General features: G+C 46.0%; 1 protein-coding gene across 1 annotated transcript in view; it reads right to left on the bottom strand.

Moving 5' to 3' along the window:
- The window catches only part of LOC143518776 (neuronal migration protein doublecortin-like), a 48,696-nt gene extending 36,613 nt beyond the window's left edge, over positions 1-12,083 (bottom strand). The window contains exons 1-2 of the mRNA XM_077011534.1: positions 12,009-12,083; positions 2,885-3,318 (exon numbers count right to left, since the gene is read on the bottom strand). Of these exons, the coding sequence (XP_076867649.1) occupies positions 2,885-3,248 (364 nt within the window). The 5' untranslated portion in view covers positions 3,249-3,318; positions 12,009-12,083. The remainder of the gene's footprint in view (positions 1-2,884; positions 3,319-12,008) is intronic.
- Positions 12,084-14,064: the final 1,981 nt, after the last annotated feature.

Genomic DNA, 14,064 nt, shown 5'->3' with positions numbered 1-14,064 from the left:
AACACATGCAGGGGTGTCTTACAGCCGGGGCCAGGCGGCTGTAATGATGCAAACAGCGGCAGTTACAGCTGGACTACTGACTAGAATCACACATGGAGCAGCGCTACAGGTCTGTGTCGGTGGAGGAGGCGCTCGACTGTGCCAGACTACGTGTGTCTGCCTGCCTGTGATCCCCCAACTCTGTGCTCACGTAAATATCCTGAAGAAAGATCTACAGCTCAGTCAGAGTGGCTGAGAGGATCGGTGAGAGAAAGTGAGCCATGTGTGTGTGTGGTGTGTGTGTGTGTGTGTGTGTGTGTGTGTGAGAGAAGAGAGAGAGCAATGTATGTAGGTGTGTGTGTGAGGGTGAGAGGGAGTGAGAAAGAGCAAGAGAGAATGTATATGAAAGAGAGAGTGAGTGAGTGTGTGTGTGTGTGTGTGTGGTGTGTGTGTGTGTGTGTGTGTGTGTGTGTGTGTGTGTGTGTGGATAATAATGAGGAGGTGAGCAGACAGTAGCTCAAGCAGAACAAAATCAGCTCCAGACCCGTTACAGCCGGGGGTGAACAAGTTCCTTCTCCTTCTCCCCACCCCCCCCCCCCCACCCCCCCCCCCCCTCTCTCTCTATCACATACACACAGTTTCTGCCATATTTTTATGTTCATGTGTTTCCAGTATACTACAGATATTCAAATGTAGGTCAGGAGATTGGAAACAACTAGGGGAGCATTACTGTATAGCACTAGGACGATGTCCACAACAGCCCACTACCTCTCACCTCTCTGTGTCACACACACACACACACACACACACACACACACACACACACACACACACACACACACTAGAGAATCCAGAACTACAAGTGGTAAGAGCACCCACTTTAAACGCTGTGTTTTAAAAACTTTGGTTCACTGTGCTATTCCATTACAAATGGACGTCAAAACTGCATCAATGTTACTAAGGGCCACAGATCTCCGAGTGTGGACGGGGAGAGGGACACTGGGGACCGTTTCATGTTCAGATGTGCTCCTGCTGTGTTGGACTGCAAGACTACGGGGCTGGCCTGTGACTCTCTGTCTCTCTCCAGAGCCAGGAGCCTGACAAGATGTGTCAGCTCTGGAGAGAGACAGAGAGTGTAGACAGACAGGGGAGAGGAGGGAGAGAGGAGAGAGAGAGAGAGAGAGAGAGAATTGTAGACAGGGGAGAGGGGAGAGAGTAGACAGAGAGAGAAAAAGAGTAGACAGAGAGAGCAGACAGAAGGAAAAGAGAGAGAGCAGACAGAGAGAGAGAGTAGACAGAGAGGAGTGTGGAAAGAGAGAGTGAGTGGACAGAAAGAGAGAGTGGACAGAAAGAGAGAGTGGACAGAAAGTGAGAGGACTAGACAGAGAGAGAGAGAGAGAGGGAAACAGAGAGAGAGTGTAGACCAAGAGAGAGGCAGAGGTGAAGTGATGATGATAAATCTGTTAAATCTCTGCTCTCTGGGAACCAGAGATAAATTATTCCAAATTGCTTCTACTCTCACACATGCCAATGGAAACATGCTCGCGCTCCTCTCTCTCTCTCTCTCTCTCTCTCTCTCTCTCTCTCTCTCTCTCTCCTCTCCTCTCTCTCTCTCTCTCTCTCTCTCCTCTCTCTCTCTCTCTGTGTCTACTCTCTCTCCCTCTCCCCCTGTCTACTCTCTCTCCCTCTCCCCCTGTCTACAATCTCTCTCTCTCTCTCTCTCTCTCTCTCTCTCTCTCATACCTCTCTCAATTGTTTACACATACACACAATGCACACAAGAAAGCAAAGTTTTTCCAAACTAAACTATTTGAGAGCCTCTTTGTCACATATGTTCATACCACACACACGCACACACACGCACATACGCGCACATGCACACACGCACGCACATACGCGCACATGCACACACGCACGCACACACGCACACCACTTCAGTCTCCAGGAGAATCGCGAATGTGTGTTTGTGAACGCACACGTGTACATGTGTGTTTATAAGAGTAAGATTAGGAGTTGCTAAACCACATGAAAATGGGCAGATTACCGTTGACATAGCAACCTGACAGCAAATCTGGCAGCAGGTTGGCTTCAGGCCGACCAATCAGGCCTGAGCTCGGCAGGTGACCAGGGTGGGTCTCACCAGACACGCTGCTCATGTCATCAGAGCCACAATACTACTACTCCTACTCATATACTGAACAGAGCCTCAGACAATCTAATACTGAACAGAGCCTCAGTACAATCTAATACTAAACAGAGCCTCAGTACATTCTAATACAGAACAGATCCTCAGTACAATCTAATACTGAACAGATCCTCAGTACAATCCAATACTGAACAGAACCTCAGTACAATCCAATACTGAACAGAGCCTCAGTACATTCTAATACTGAACAGAGCCTCAGTACAATCTAATACTGAACAGAGCCTCAGTACAATCTAATACTGAACAGAGCCTCAGTACAATCTAATACTGAACAGAGCCTCAGTACATTCTAATACTGAACAGAGCCTCAGTACATTCTAATACTGAACAGAGCCTCAGTACATTCTAATACTGAACAGAGCCTCAGTACAATCTAATACTGAACAGAGCCTCAGTACATTCTAATACTGAACAGAGCCTCAGTACATTCTAATACTGAACAGAGCCTCAGTACATTCTAATACTGAACAGAGCCTCAGTATAATCTAATACTGAACAATTTAGGACTACTAATTACTAATAATGGATAATTAATGATAGTTTTGTTATACTACTAATAAATAATTGATCATCAACAAAATCATTAGTTATAATGGGTAACACCAATCCTGGAACGTCATGACCATGAGGTCTTGTGTGGGACAGATACACACATACACACACACACACAAACACACACACACTCACACACACACTCACCCTCCTCCAGTTCGTCCAGGGTGGAGATCTTGCGAGTGCCGTCCACGGTGAAGATGAAGCGGACACCCTGGGGCAGGTTGATGTGGTCAGACAGCGAGCGCGTCAGGTCGGCCAGCAGCGCATCGAATGTGCGAAAGCGGTCGTTCGCCACCGCGTACACGATGCCCTTGAAGTAGCGGTCGCCGTTGCGGTAGAAACGCACCTTCTTCGCCTTCTTCTCATTGGTCAGTGCCTGCAGGGTGCGTGTGCGATAGAAGCTGCAGTGGGCACTGTGGGTGGGGCTCGGAAGGCCGTTGGCCCGCCCACCCCGCGGGGTCCGGGACGCTTTGTCCCGCTCGTCGAAGTGACCGAAGTCCAGCTCCATGGCAACGGGTTCTGTTGGGGCGTCCGTGGTGGCGGTGAGGTTAGGTCGGGCACTGTGGAATTATGGGTAACTACATGGACAAGACAAATACAAAACAGGTGAAGTTAGTTTCCTAATCTGTTGAACAGATATTTTGTTTATTACATGCGGGAATTTACAAATCAGCTGTTGAATGCAATGTGTCGGTAATTACATCATTAGACTAGTAGAAAACTAGCAACAAGTAACGTCCAACATTAACTGCTACTGTTAGAGAACAGCATAATGCAAGTAAACACCATTCTGCCCCCCCCCCCCCCCCCCCCCCATCTTTCTCTCATCTGTCTCTCTCTCCTCGGTCTCACTCTTCCCCATTTATCTCATCTGTCTCTCTCTCCTCGGTCTCACTCTTCCCCATTTATCTCATCTGTCTCTCTCTCATCGGTCTCACTCTTCCCTATTTATCTCATCTGTCTCTCTCTCATCGGTCTCACTCTTCCCCATTTATCTCATCTGTCTCTCTCTCATCGGTCTCACTCTTCCCTATTTATCTCATCTGTCTCTCTCTCTCTCATCGGTCTCACTCTTCCCTATTTATCTCATCTGTCTCTCTCTCATCGGTCTCACTCTTCCCTATTTATCTCATCTGTCTCTCTCTCATCGGTCTCACTCTTCCCTATTTATCTCATCTGTCTCTCTCTAGCTTTCTCTCCCTCAGGTGTTTCTGGAGTAAGAAGAATTCAACCTTGTGCAATCAATTAGAAGCCTCTTCATTGATTAGACCTGATAGCATGCACACGCACACACACACACACACACACACACACACACACACACACACACACACCGAAATAGAAACCTGTCCGACTTGTGGAACAGATGAAATCCACTCGGAATGGGAAAGTGAACCTTAGCCAGTGGACAGAGCATCAATATTTCATTCAGGACACTGGACCCCCCCAGCCAACGTTTCCCTCCCATTCACAACACAGTCCTGCCTCAATACACCTGCATGCAACCTGGATATTGTCTCCACACTCCAAAGGCAAAGGCACCTTACACACACACACACACACACACACACACACACACACACACACACACACACACACACACACACACACACACACACACACACACACACACACACACACATAGCTCAGTCAAGTTGTGTGTGTGTGTGTGTGTGTGTGTGTGTGTGTCCTATTTTCAGCACAAATGACTGCTCAAGAGCATCCATACTGATGAGCTTCAGCTTTGCTGTAGGGCCTCGGTGGACAGACACTTTTAGAGAAAGGAGGAGTTACTTTACTGCAGGCATTAAATCAGTATGTGTGCATATACGCACATGTGAGTTAAATCATTAAATCAGTATGTGTGCATATACGCACATGTGAGTTAAATCATTAAATCAATATGTGTGCATACACGCACATGCGAGTTAAATCATTAAATCAATATGTGTGCATACACGCACATGCGAGTTAAATCATTAAATCAGTATGTGTGCATACACGCACATGTGAGTTAAATCATTAAATCAGTATGTGTGCATACACGCACATGTGAGTTAAATCATTAAATCAGTATGTGTGCATACACACACATGTGAGTTAAATCATTAAATCAGTATGTGTGCATATATGCACATGTGAGTTAAATCATTAAATCAGTATGTGTGCATATATGCACACGTGAGTTAAATCATTAAATCAGTAAGTGTGCATACACACACACGTGAGTTAAATCATTAAATCAGTAAGTGTGCATACACACACACGTGAGTTAAATCATTAAATCAGTAAGTGTGCATATACGCACATGTGAGTTAAATCATTAAATCAGTAAGTGTGCATACACACACATGTGCGCACAGGAATTCATGGAAATATATTCTACTCATGCTTTTTTACATTATGCTGCATTTGCCCCTTGTCTCGTATCCATGGTAACAGCGACACGCTCCAGTAGAACCCTCTACACTTCTATATGAACTGCAGAACTAGTCTAAATATAATGTAGTTTCACTTTCACGTCAGACTACAGAAAACTGGGCAAAGAGGAAAGAGTGACTATTTACAGCTTTGCCTACTCAGACCTATAAATTAATCACTACCTAGAAAATCATGTGTGTGTGTGTGTGTGTAGACTACAAGTCTACATATGGCAGTAACAGTACACCATCCAACCATAAGTAATCCCAGGGTTACTTCCAATCACATAAGCATCCTGAACCCTCTGAAAGCTGCACAGACTCTCCCTCCCGACATCCACGTTCCTGCTGCCGAAGTCTATCTACCTCAGCCCAGCTAGTCAAAGCCCAATCGCTGAGCTCCAGGAGGACCTGCGTAGACCTGCGTTTCCAGACACGCAGCTCACGTCTCTCCTCTCCCACAGCTCCACTCCAAACCCTTATCCCTGTCCAGGTACCTTCACTCCATACCGGGCAAAGGCACAGAGGATATTAGCTGAATTCACTTGCCATTGTCTGTGTTGTAACTGTAGGCGGCGCTGTTGAGTATATATGAGGAATAGAGGGACGTCTACGGAGTATGTATTAGCTGACGGGCTGGTCTACCCAATACAGATACTACTACCCAATACAGAGCCCCTCGGAGCTGGGTCTGAACTGTACTGAAGCCAAAGGGCTAGACGGGCGTGGCTGATGGGAAACTGCCTTTGAACTTTCAATACGAGGAACAAGTGGTCTCACCGGGTCGCAGAACCGCATGATATAGGATTCAGGATTGGCAACGACTGTGTCTGTACTCTCTGCACTGTGCGTGCTTGAACCCCTATTTTAACTGCTCAGTGATTTAACGTATCACAGAGTCAATAGTTAACAGATCACTTTATCGCTTTATTCTTCTGGTTTCGGGTTTCGGGGTTTGGACCAGATGTCATGCCAACCAGGGCACCTCTTAAAAGTCCACTGAACCGAACTAAGCGAACTATGTGCTGATAATGAAGGTGGGGAACTCCAGAACTGGAGAAGCACAGGGCTCATCTCATTACCACAGATCCAGTTGGACATTCCAGCGACTGAGGCCAAAATTGGCATGTTTTAAAATCTGTCTAACTCTAGTTATAACAAAGACAGGGATATATTGGCTACTGTGTTCACTCTGTCTCCTCGTCTCTCCCCCTCTTTCTCTCTCTCCAGTGAGAAGGACAGTACTAAGTTGGACAGTTGGACACCAAAGTATGGTGCTTAGGTGGACAGATGCCAAAATCCTCAAAAAACAGCTGCTCCTTTTCAATGGTAAGCACCGTCTACATGCTCCAAAAGACAGGCAGGCAAAGAGACAAACAGAGGAGGGGAGGTAGCTCTCTGTAGCTTAGCACTACTGCTAACTGTAGCTTTTCACATCGGCGATTTGGAGAGAATTAAAAGATTAAGTAGATGAAAGAAAATAAAAGCCCCAAAGTAACCAGTGTAGCTCATCCTGCCAACCACGTGTGAACGCACACACCCTTAGTAGCGAAACGGCCCTGCCAGCCATACACACACACAAACAAAGCAATGATACTACCAAAAATGTGTGAAAGTGCCAGACAGGCAAGCACGCGCACACACACACACACACACACACACACACACACACTTACAAACGAATGGTACTATGAAAGATGTGCCAGACAGACGCACACATACACACACAGATACTGCACAGTCAAAGCAGACAGTGACAAACTAAGTAACACAATTGCCTTTATGCTAGCCTCACACACACACACACACACACACACACACACACACACACACACACACACACAAAAACTCCATTCATTTTCCTTTGCTCTCTGGGGTCCATCTCTGGAAAAACTCTCCATCTCCTCAATTAGACCTTCTGCTTCTGATTAGTAAAGAACTGTTGCTACTGCATGTACACAATATAGCATGTTCACATACGTCCACACACACACACACACACATATATGCATACCCCTATGTGTACACACACACACACACACACACGCACACGCACACGCACACGCACACGCACACGCGCACACACACACAGAAATTCTTTGTGGGTCATTTCCTTTGACTTCTCAGTAACTACTGTAATAAAATAAATCTCTATTTAATAAATCCCCAAAATGCCTACACCTAAACCCACCTTGCCAAGACATTTAGAAGCTGAATTTTTCATCTTAAAAAACCTGATTGCACCCACCCAAATGTCCCCATAATGTGAGTCATCCTGGAGACATTTGGATCTAAATATATTCCCACACAAACACAGTGCACTCCCATTCTTGTCAAGTCCCTATTACTTATGCTAGTGTGTGTGTGTATGTGTGTGTGTGTGTGTGTCAGTGAGTATGTAAGCGAGTGTATAAGTGTGCATGACTGGGCGGATATGTTAATAACTAACCTCTAGGTCATCACTCTTATTTAAGTTGCTGACATCTGCTTCTTTACTGCCCCTGGGATGATAAATCTCAGTAGACTCAAACTTCAAACCTTTCTCTCACCTTCTGTCACCCCACCACCCTGTCAATACACACATCCTGTTGCCCCATTCCCCCACTAACACACATTTCCTTGTATAATCCTTCAGTCTCAAACCAATTGATTACCAATTACACCAAATCTCTCTGGACTATGCATGTACTTACTAACACACACACACACACACACACACACACACACACACACACACACTCATATCTCTCAGATCAGTCTGTCTCACATACATTATTCATTCACACCCTGATATAGCTCCTCCTCCACTCAATCAATATCCTTTCCTCAATATCCAGATATAATCTTAACCCCTCTGTCACACAAAAAGCCTGTCGTCAATAATCTCCCCACCAATCACAGGGCCTGTCCTGAAGTGGACCAGTTGTGGGCTTTTGACTCAGGGGAACACCTCCCTAAAACGATACGAGCATCTTCCTGTTCCTGGCCCCTCCTGTTGCCCAGGGCAACTCCATCCCCCGCCTCTCCTCCTGGACCTTCCTCTTACTTCACTGGTGGACGTTCTTAACTGGCTAGCGTTCAACACACCTGGAAAGCTAGCAGTTCAGATTAAGACCTGGGAAGTTTGCAGTTAAGGTTCAGACCAGGATTCAATAGACCAGGCTCAACATTTCTATGAACATTGCTAAAACTGATCAGAAATCAGAATGAACGCTCTGTTAGGTTGGCATGGCCAGTGGTTCTAATATGACAACGAGGCCACCTTGCAGTGCTTTGCTTCAGTCTGACACGTCTGCCTTTGTGTCCGTGTCTCCTCGTGTCCTCAGTTTATTTCCTGTCTCCGCTTGGTTGTTGCTCTGGGCTAATTTGACTTTTTTTAGATTTTGAAGTGTCAGTTTGTCCTGCCTGTATTTTTTCACTGTTCATGCATAAATCCTCTAAAGAGACCTCAAATAACCCTCAAATACACACACACACCCCCACACACCACAGGACAGAAGAACTTGTGTAGGCTGAAACCCCAACACCGCTTCCTGCTCACAACAACCACCCCAAATATAATCCCTCCCCTGGAGACATTTTATATGAGTAAAATGTGTGTTGAAGTTTTAATGCTCCTACACTGAGACAGGCTTCATGCATGTCATTCCCATGAGAGTGCAGGAAAGAGAGCAAGTCCCACAAACCAGATTAAAGATGAACAAAAGAGAAAAGCAAACACCAGCCGAGCGGCAATATAGAAGAACTGACATGAAAGAAAAGTGCCACTGTCTCCCTGTCTCCATCAAACTACAATACCCAACATTCTGTGCAAATCCAGAAATTCTTTCACAGAACAAAACTGAACAGACATATGACAAAGCTCACAGACTGATATTTAACCTGCGAGGTGTTCACGTCCTTAAATGATCTGGTTCACTGAAAGTCAGAGCAAAACGTTTTGCTCTTTAGGACATTGGACTTGAAAGAAGGTTCTCCTGACTGTATTTAGAATTCCTGGTTTTGCAGCAAAAAATAGCCTTTTCCCCTTATATACACATTACAGATTTGTAGCAAATCTCAACAAATCTAGATGTCACCGTGTATCTCCACAAGAAAACTTACAAATGAGGATTACAGTCAGATCACAAGTATGTATCAAAAGGAAAGGGTTAAGATTAGGTCACGTCCGTCAATAATAAAAAAAAAAAAAAAACCCTACACACAGACTAGCTGAGCTTGTATCATGGCATTGGCAGCCGTTGTTACACTGTTACACACTTACAGACTATAGCAGCAGGTTCTCAGTGTGAGACAAGAATATGCTTACAGGAGGAAGATGAAGCCCGCAGGGGTCTGGGTGAACAGTCTATTAGGTGCCCTGTGTATGTTTATGTGTGTGTGTGTGTGTGTGTGTGTGTATGCTTCTGGCCCCTATCATGCTCAGAGCTTAAAAACATCCTTAATTGCTGCATAAACCTTTAGACGCTAATGACAGGACATGCTCTCTGTCTGACTGTCTGACTCTTTAACAGCCACCAACACAGAGCGGATGGTTGTCGAGCGGGCGGGCCAGGGACCGGGACCGGGCTCGTTGATCAGGATCCACACCCCCCGTATTTTTCCATCTCGTTCTCGAACAAAGAGCCGCATGGCTCTGACGCGAGATGGTGGTGGTGAGAACACCCTCTCCTCCACCGGCGTTTCTACGTCTCTGCTGGGGCCTCCAGACACAACACTCCTGCTGAGGTCTTTTCTCGGATCACGCTGGGGGTTTATTTATTTTTTTAACAAAGTTCGATCGTTGACCTTGACGAGCCTCTGCTTGCCGGACGAGAGCTTCCATTAGAGATTTACAGGCGGCTAGCAACGACTACGTCCGCTTCTTGTGCGGCTGGTTAGTGGTTAGCACTAGTGGACGCCGTGTCGACAGGGCAATCTGTGGCATTTATACCTGGGCCTGTATCCAGAGCAACCGCCTGCAGGGGACTGCAACAGCTTTTCCAATTAAAGCCTGGGTCCCTTTGCCCAACACCACACTTCACACAGAACAACACACAGAACAACACACGCACACACACACACACACACACACACACACACACCTACTGTAGCATGACAAAATAATGACTTTTATCAATACATAAGATAAATACATAAAACAACCAAACACAGTAAGCCCTGAAGTCAAACACACATTTAGGACGATGTTATGGAGCAAAACACATGGGGGTACCGCCCATGTGGCAGATATGTATGTGTGTGTGTGTGTGTGTGTGTGTATGTGTGAGACAGAGAGAGTGTTTGTGTGTGTGTTTAACCCTTTTCAACTATTAGTAAACTGCTATTTTAACATACCTTTCAGTGACCCAACACACACGCACACACACACACACAAACACGCACACACACACGCGTCTTGAGAGCCATTTTGCTGCATGCGGTGCAGCTGAGTGGGAATTAGACGTGCTTCACAGCTGACAGAGGGCCGGCCACACACCCATCTGCTAGCTCTAATGGACAGTGGTAAATCTCACACACATGCTACGTCATTTAGGAAGGCCCATTGTCTCAGGAAGATGTCTGGTGTCACCCACTCCTATTTCCACTCCATCACTCTCACCAGTGACAATATCCAACACACTGAAAGGCCACTTCTACTGCCAGTGCTACTAGTCACCACCCCAAATGTCATTCTGAACACACACACACACACACACACACACACACACACGCACGCACACAAATACATAGAACCCACCCCCCCCCCCACACACACACATACATAGACCCCCCCCACACACACTCACACACACACACAAATACATAGAACCCACCCCCCCCCCCCCCCCCCACACACACACACACACATACATAGACCCCCCCCCCCTCACACACACACACACTACTGTACCAGAAGTCAGCATGCCCAGAAATCTCTTCAGGCGAGCTATCGCGTTATCACACTGCATACGTGAAACGAATCCACGTCTTATCACCACGAGGCTACTACCATTCGATCAATAGGCAACCTTCAATCTAAATAAACGCTATACTACCCTGTGTCCTTCTGTCAACACAGAATTACTTTAAATTACTCCATATCTACAATGACATCTCACAGTCATAAAAATATCGTTTTGAGATCAAACCTCGCTGCTCGCACGGAACTCCTCCAGTATATTGGTTTTTACAAAAGGTGTTGGATTAGAATGGCCGGTTATGTCAAATGGCCTTAACGTGAACCGAATGGTCTCTCGGGGCAGGTCCGCAAGCTCAGCACGAGCCCGTTCCATTGTATCCCAGTGGCACGAGCTGCACTACAGCAATTTGAGGCTGGGTCTGCCACACACACACACACACACACACACACACACACGCAAGCACGCACTCACACACCGCAATCCCCCGTTGAAAAAAAAGACCACGATATCGTTACCTCAATATCCCCATTACAAACTTCAGTCATGATTTTGACCCAAAACCGAGTTATAAATATTTTTGCCAAATTAAAGTGATTCATATACATTATATTTTTTATCAGCTACAACAAGGTAAAGAAAACTTTAAATCAACTTCTTTATTTCCATAGAGAAATAACACAAGATTCATATTTGTTCAGAAGCCTAGCACTGGAGGTGACTCCCCGGGTGACGCCACGCGCTCTCGGGTCATTTCTGGGGTACCGCTGCCTCAGAACCACCTGCTCATTCAACCAGCACCACACGCCAAAATCCTCCACACATCCTCCTGTGTCTTATTACAACCCAAAACACATGCAAAATCAGATACGAAAAAGCGACGCAACTGTTATCAATCACAAACCGTATTTCGTGTGTGATGTGGAAGTGTGCCGGTGCGGCTCTTACCAGCGGTGCTGCGCGTGTGTGGGTGGGTGTGGATGCTGCAGGACTGAGCTGCTCCTCGCGCCTTTGTCTGTGGCTACCGCCGCTCTGCCCGCTACGCCTTCGCTGCCGGTAGGCTGCGTGGTCCTAACGCCGCCTCCCGCACACGCCCCCTCTACGCATTCAACTGCTCGGTGAGCATGTACATTGTTTAGTCCATAGATGCTGTGTAATCCACATAGAGTAAAACTCATTTTCACGTTTTTATTTTATTTTATCTAAGTCAGGATATGAACTATTTTAAAAATAGTTAAGGTGGTATGAGGCTAAATGCGTTACACTCTCACAAACCCTATAACGTTCTAATTTGACATTTTGCTTCAGAATATTCCAGAAAAAACACCTATGTCCAGATTTTATGGTGAACGTTGTAAACTATAGTTTGTGGGCAAACAGCCTCTATTTGCTACTTATGTTTACATTATGTTTACAGACACTCTTCTCCAGAGAAACTTGCAAAAACAATTTGCTGTCTCCTAGGAAAACCTAGGAAAAATTAAGGAAAAGTTATTACTAATCACAGTTCCTGGGACAGCAGATAGAAATGCTTATCTTTCTTCTCATTTGAGATTAAAATGTGCGGTACAAGATCTCTGTCAAAAAATAAACAGTTAAATAGAGAGACCCCTTTACGTAAAACGTTATTTTAAGTGCTAACTCCCCTTCAGCAGGTGGTTTAACTGTGCTGTAAACCTCAGGGCGTGTGCACTCCCTGTGTTGTCATGTGTGGTGTGTGCAGCGTCTACAGTTCAAAGGGCCCATTGCCTCGAAACAAGAACACCAGCCTGGAAGCATCATGGGAGTAAAGAAGAGTTCTGAAAATGAAGGGAAAGTCAATAGTTTTCTGTCACACCACACACACACACACACACACACACACACACACACACACACATCCTAAGGCTTTGTGTTATGTGGTCATTTATATCCATAAATACCAGCAGCACCCCCCCCCCCCCCCCGTCGCCAAAAAAAAAAATTAAAGATGGTCGCAATCTTACATGTCCCATAGCAAAGACTAATGGAGGGCCCTGACGGCCAAGGAGGCCATCGTGTCTCCACCTTATCTCCACCCTGCTGTGGGCAGTGATGCTGCTGATGCCTCCAGGCCCTCCATCGGCCTCCGCCCTGGCCTCAGCTTCCGAGCTCCTCCACCTCAACACAGGCTGATTGGTTCTGGGCCCCAGGGACTCACTGTGGATACGGCCAGGTGGTTACGGCTAGTGAGCGCAATTTTGTCTTTTTTTTTCCCCTTTGATCCTGGTTTGCTTAGTCGTTCCCCAACAGAACGAATATGTGCTCCACTTTTGGTGTGAAAGCAATCTGAGGACAGTTTCAGCAAACAGGGTCACAATTCTTATCACAGGCCACTGTGAGCCTTCTAGTCCTTCAGGCATCTTTGGTCTTTTTACTGTCATACATTTACTAAAGAAAGCGTGTCCTACAAATAAGTCTCACTGTCACTGAGGAGAGAAGAACTTCCCGGCAAGGGACTAGATTAGTACACGCTTCAGTGTTCAGTGTTCTGTGCTGTGCGCAGCGGTGGAAATTATTGGGGGGGGGGGGTTGCAGTGGGGTCCTGAAGTGATTTCTTCCTTGAAGAAATAAAGGGTCGTGCCCCTCAACAGAACATGCTAATTATAGACACAATTCATTTTTAAGTTTTGGAAGCTTTCAAGTCTCTCTAGGGAGGCAGGGGAGTGAAATCACCATCATGACAGTTTGATTTCAAAAGCCAGGCATGTATTTATGAGACATACTTGGTTCTCAAAACCTTACAGATCCAGTCAATTGAAACATCTGCCCTTGGGTGAGTATATTAGTAAGCTATGGGAGAGTGTGGCTAATTGTAATTCTGACTGTAATGTGTGTATTCACTGGCTGTGGGGATGGAGAGAACCTAGTCAGAGTGGTAGTGAATCAGAGAGTAATGTGTGATATGTGCTGGCCAGGCAGGGAATGCAGCTGACAAACAGCTGAGCATGGCAAAGTCACGCCTACACCCAGTACTGTGTGTTCG

The sequence above is a fragment of the Brachyhypopomus gauderio genome, chromosome 7, assembly GCF_052324685.1.
Source record: "Brachyhypopomus gauderio isolate BG-103 chromosome 7, BGAUD_0.2, whole genome shotgun sequence".
NCBI classification, from domain to species: Eukaryota; Metazoa; Chordata; class Actinopteri; order Gymnotiformes; family Hypopomidae; genus Brachyhypopomus; species Brachyhypopomus gauderio.
This window is presented reverse-complemented; position numbering and strand designations above follow the sequence as displayed.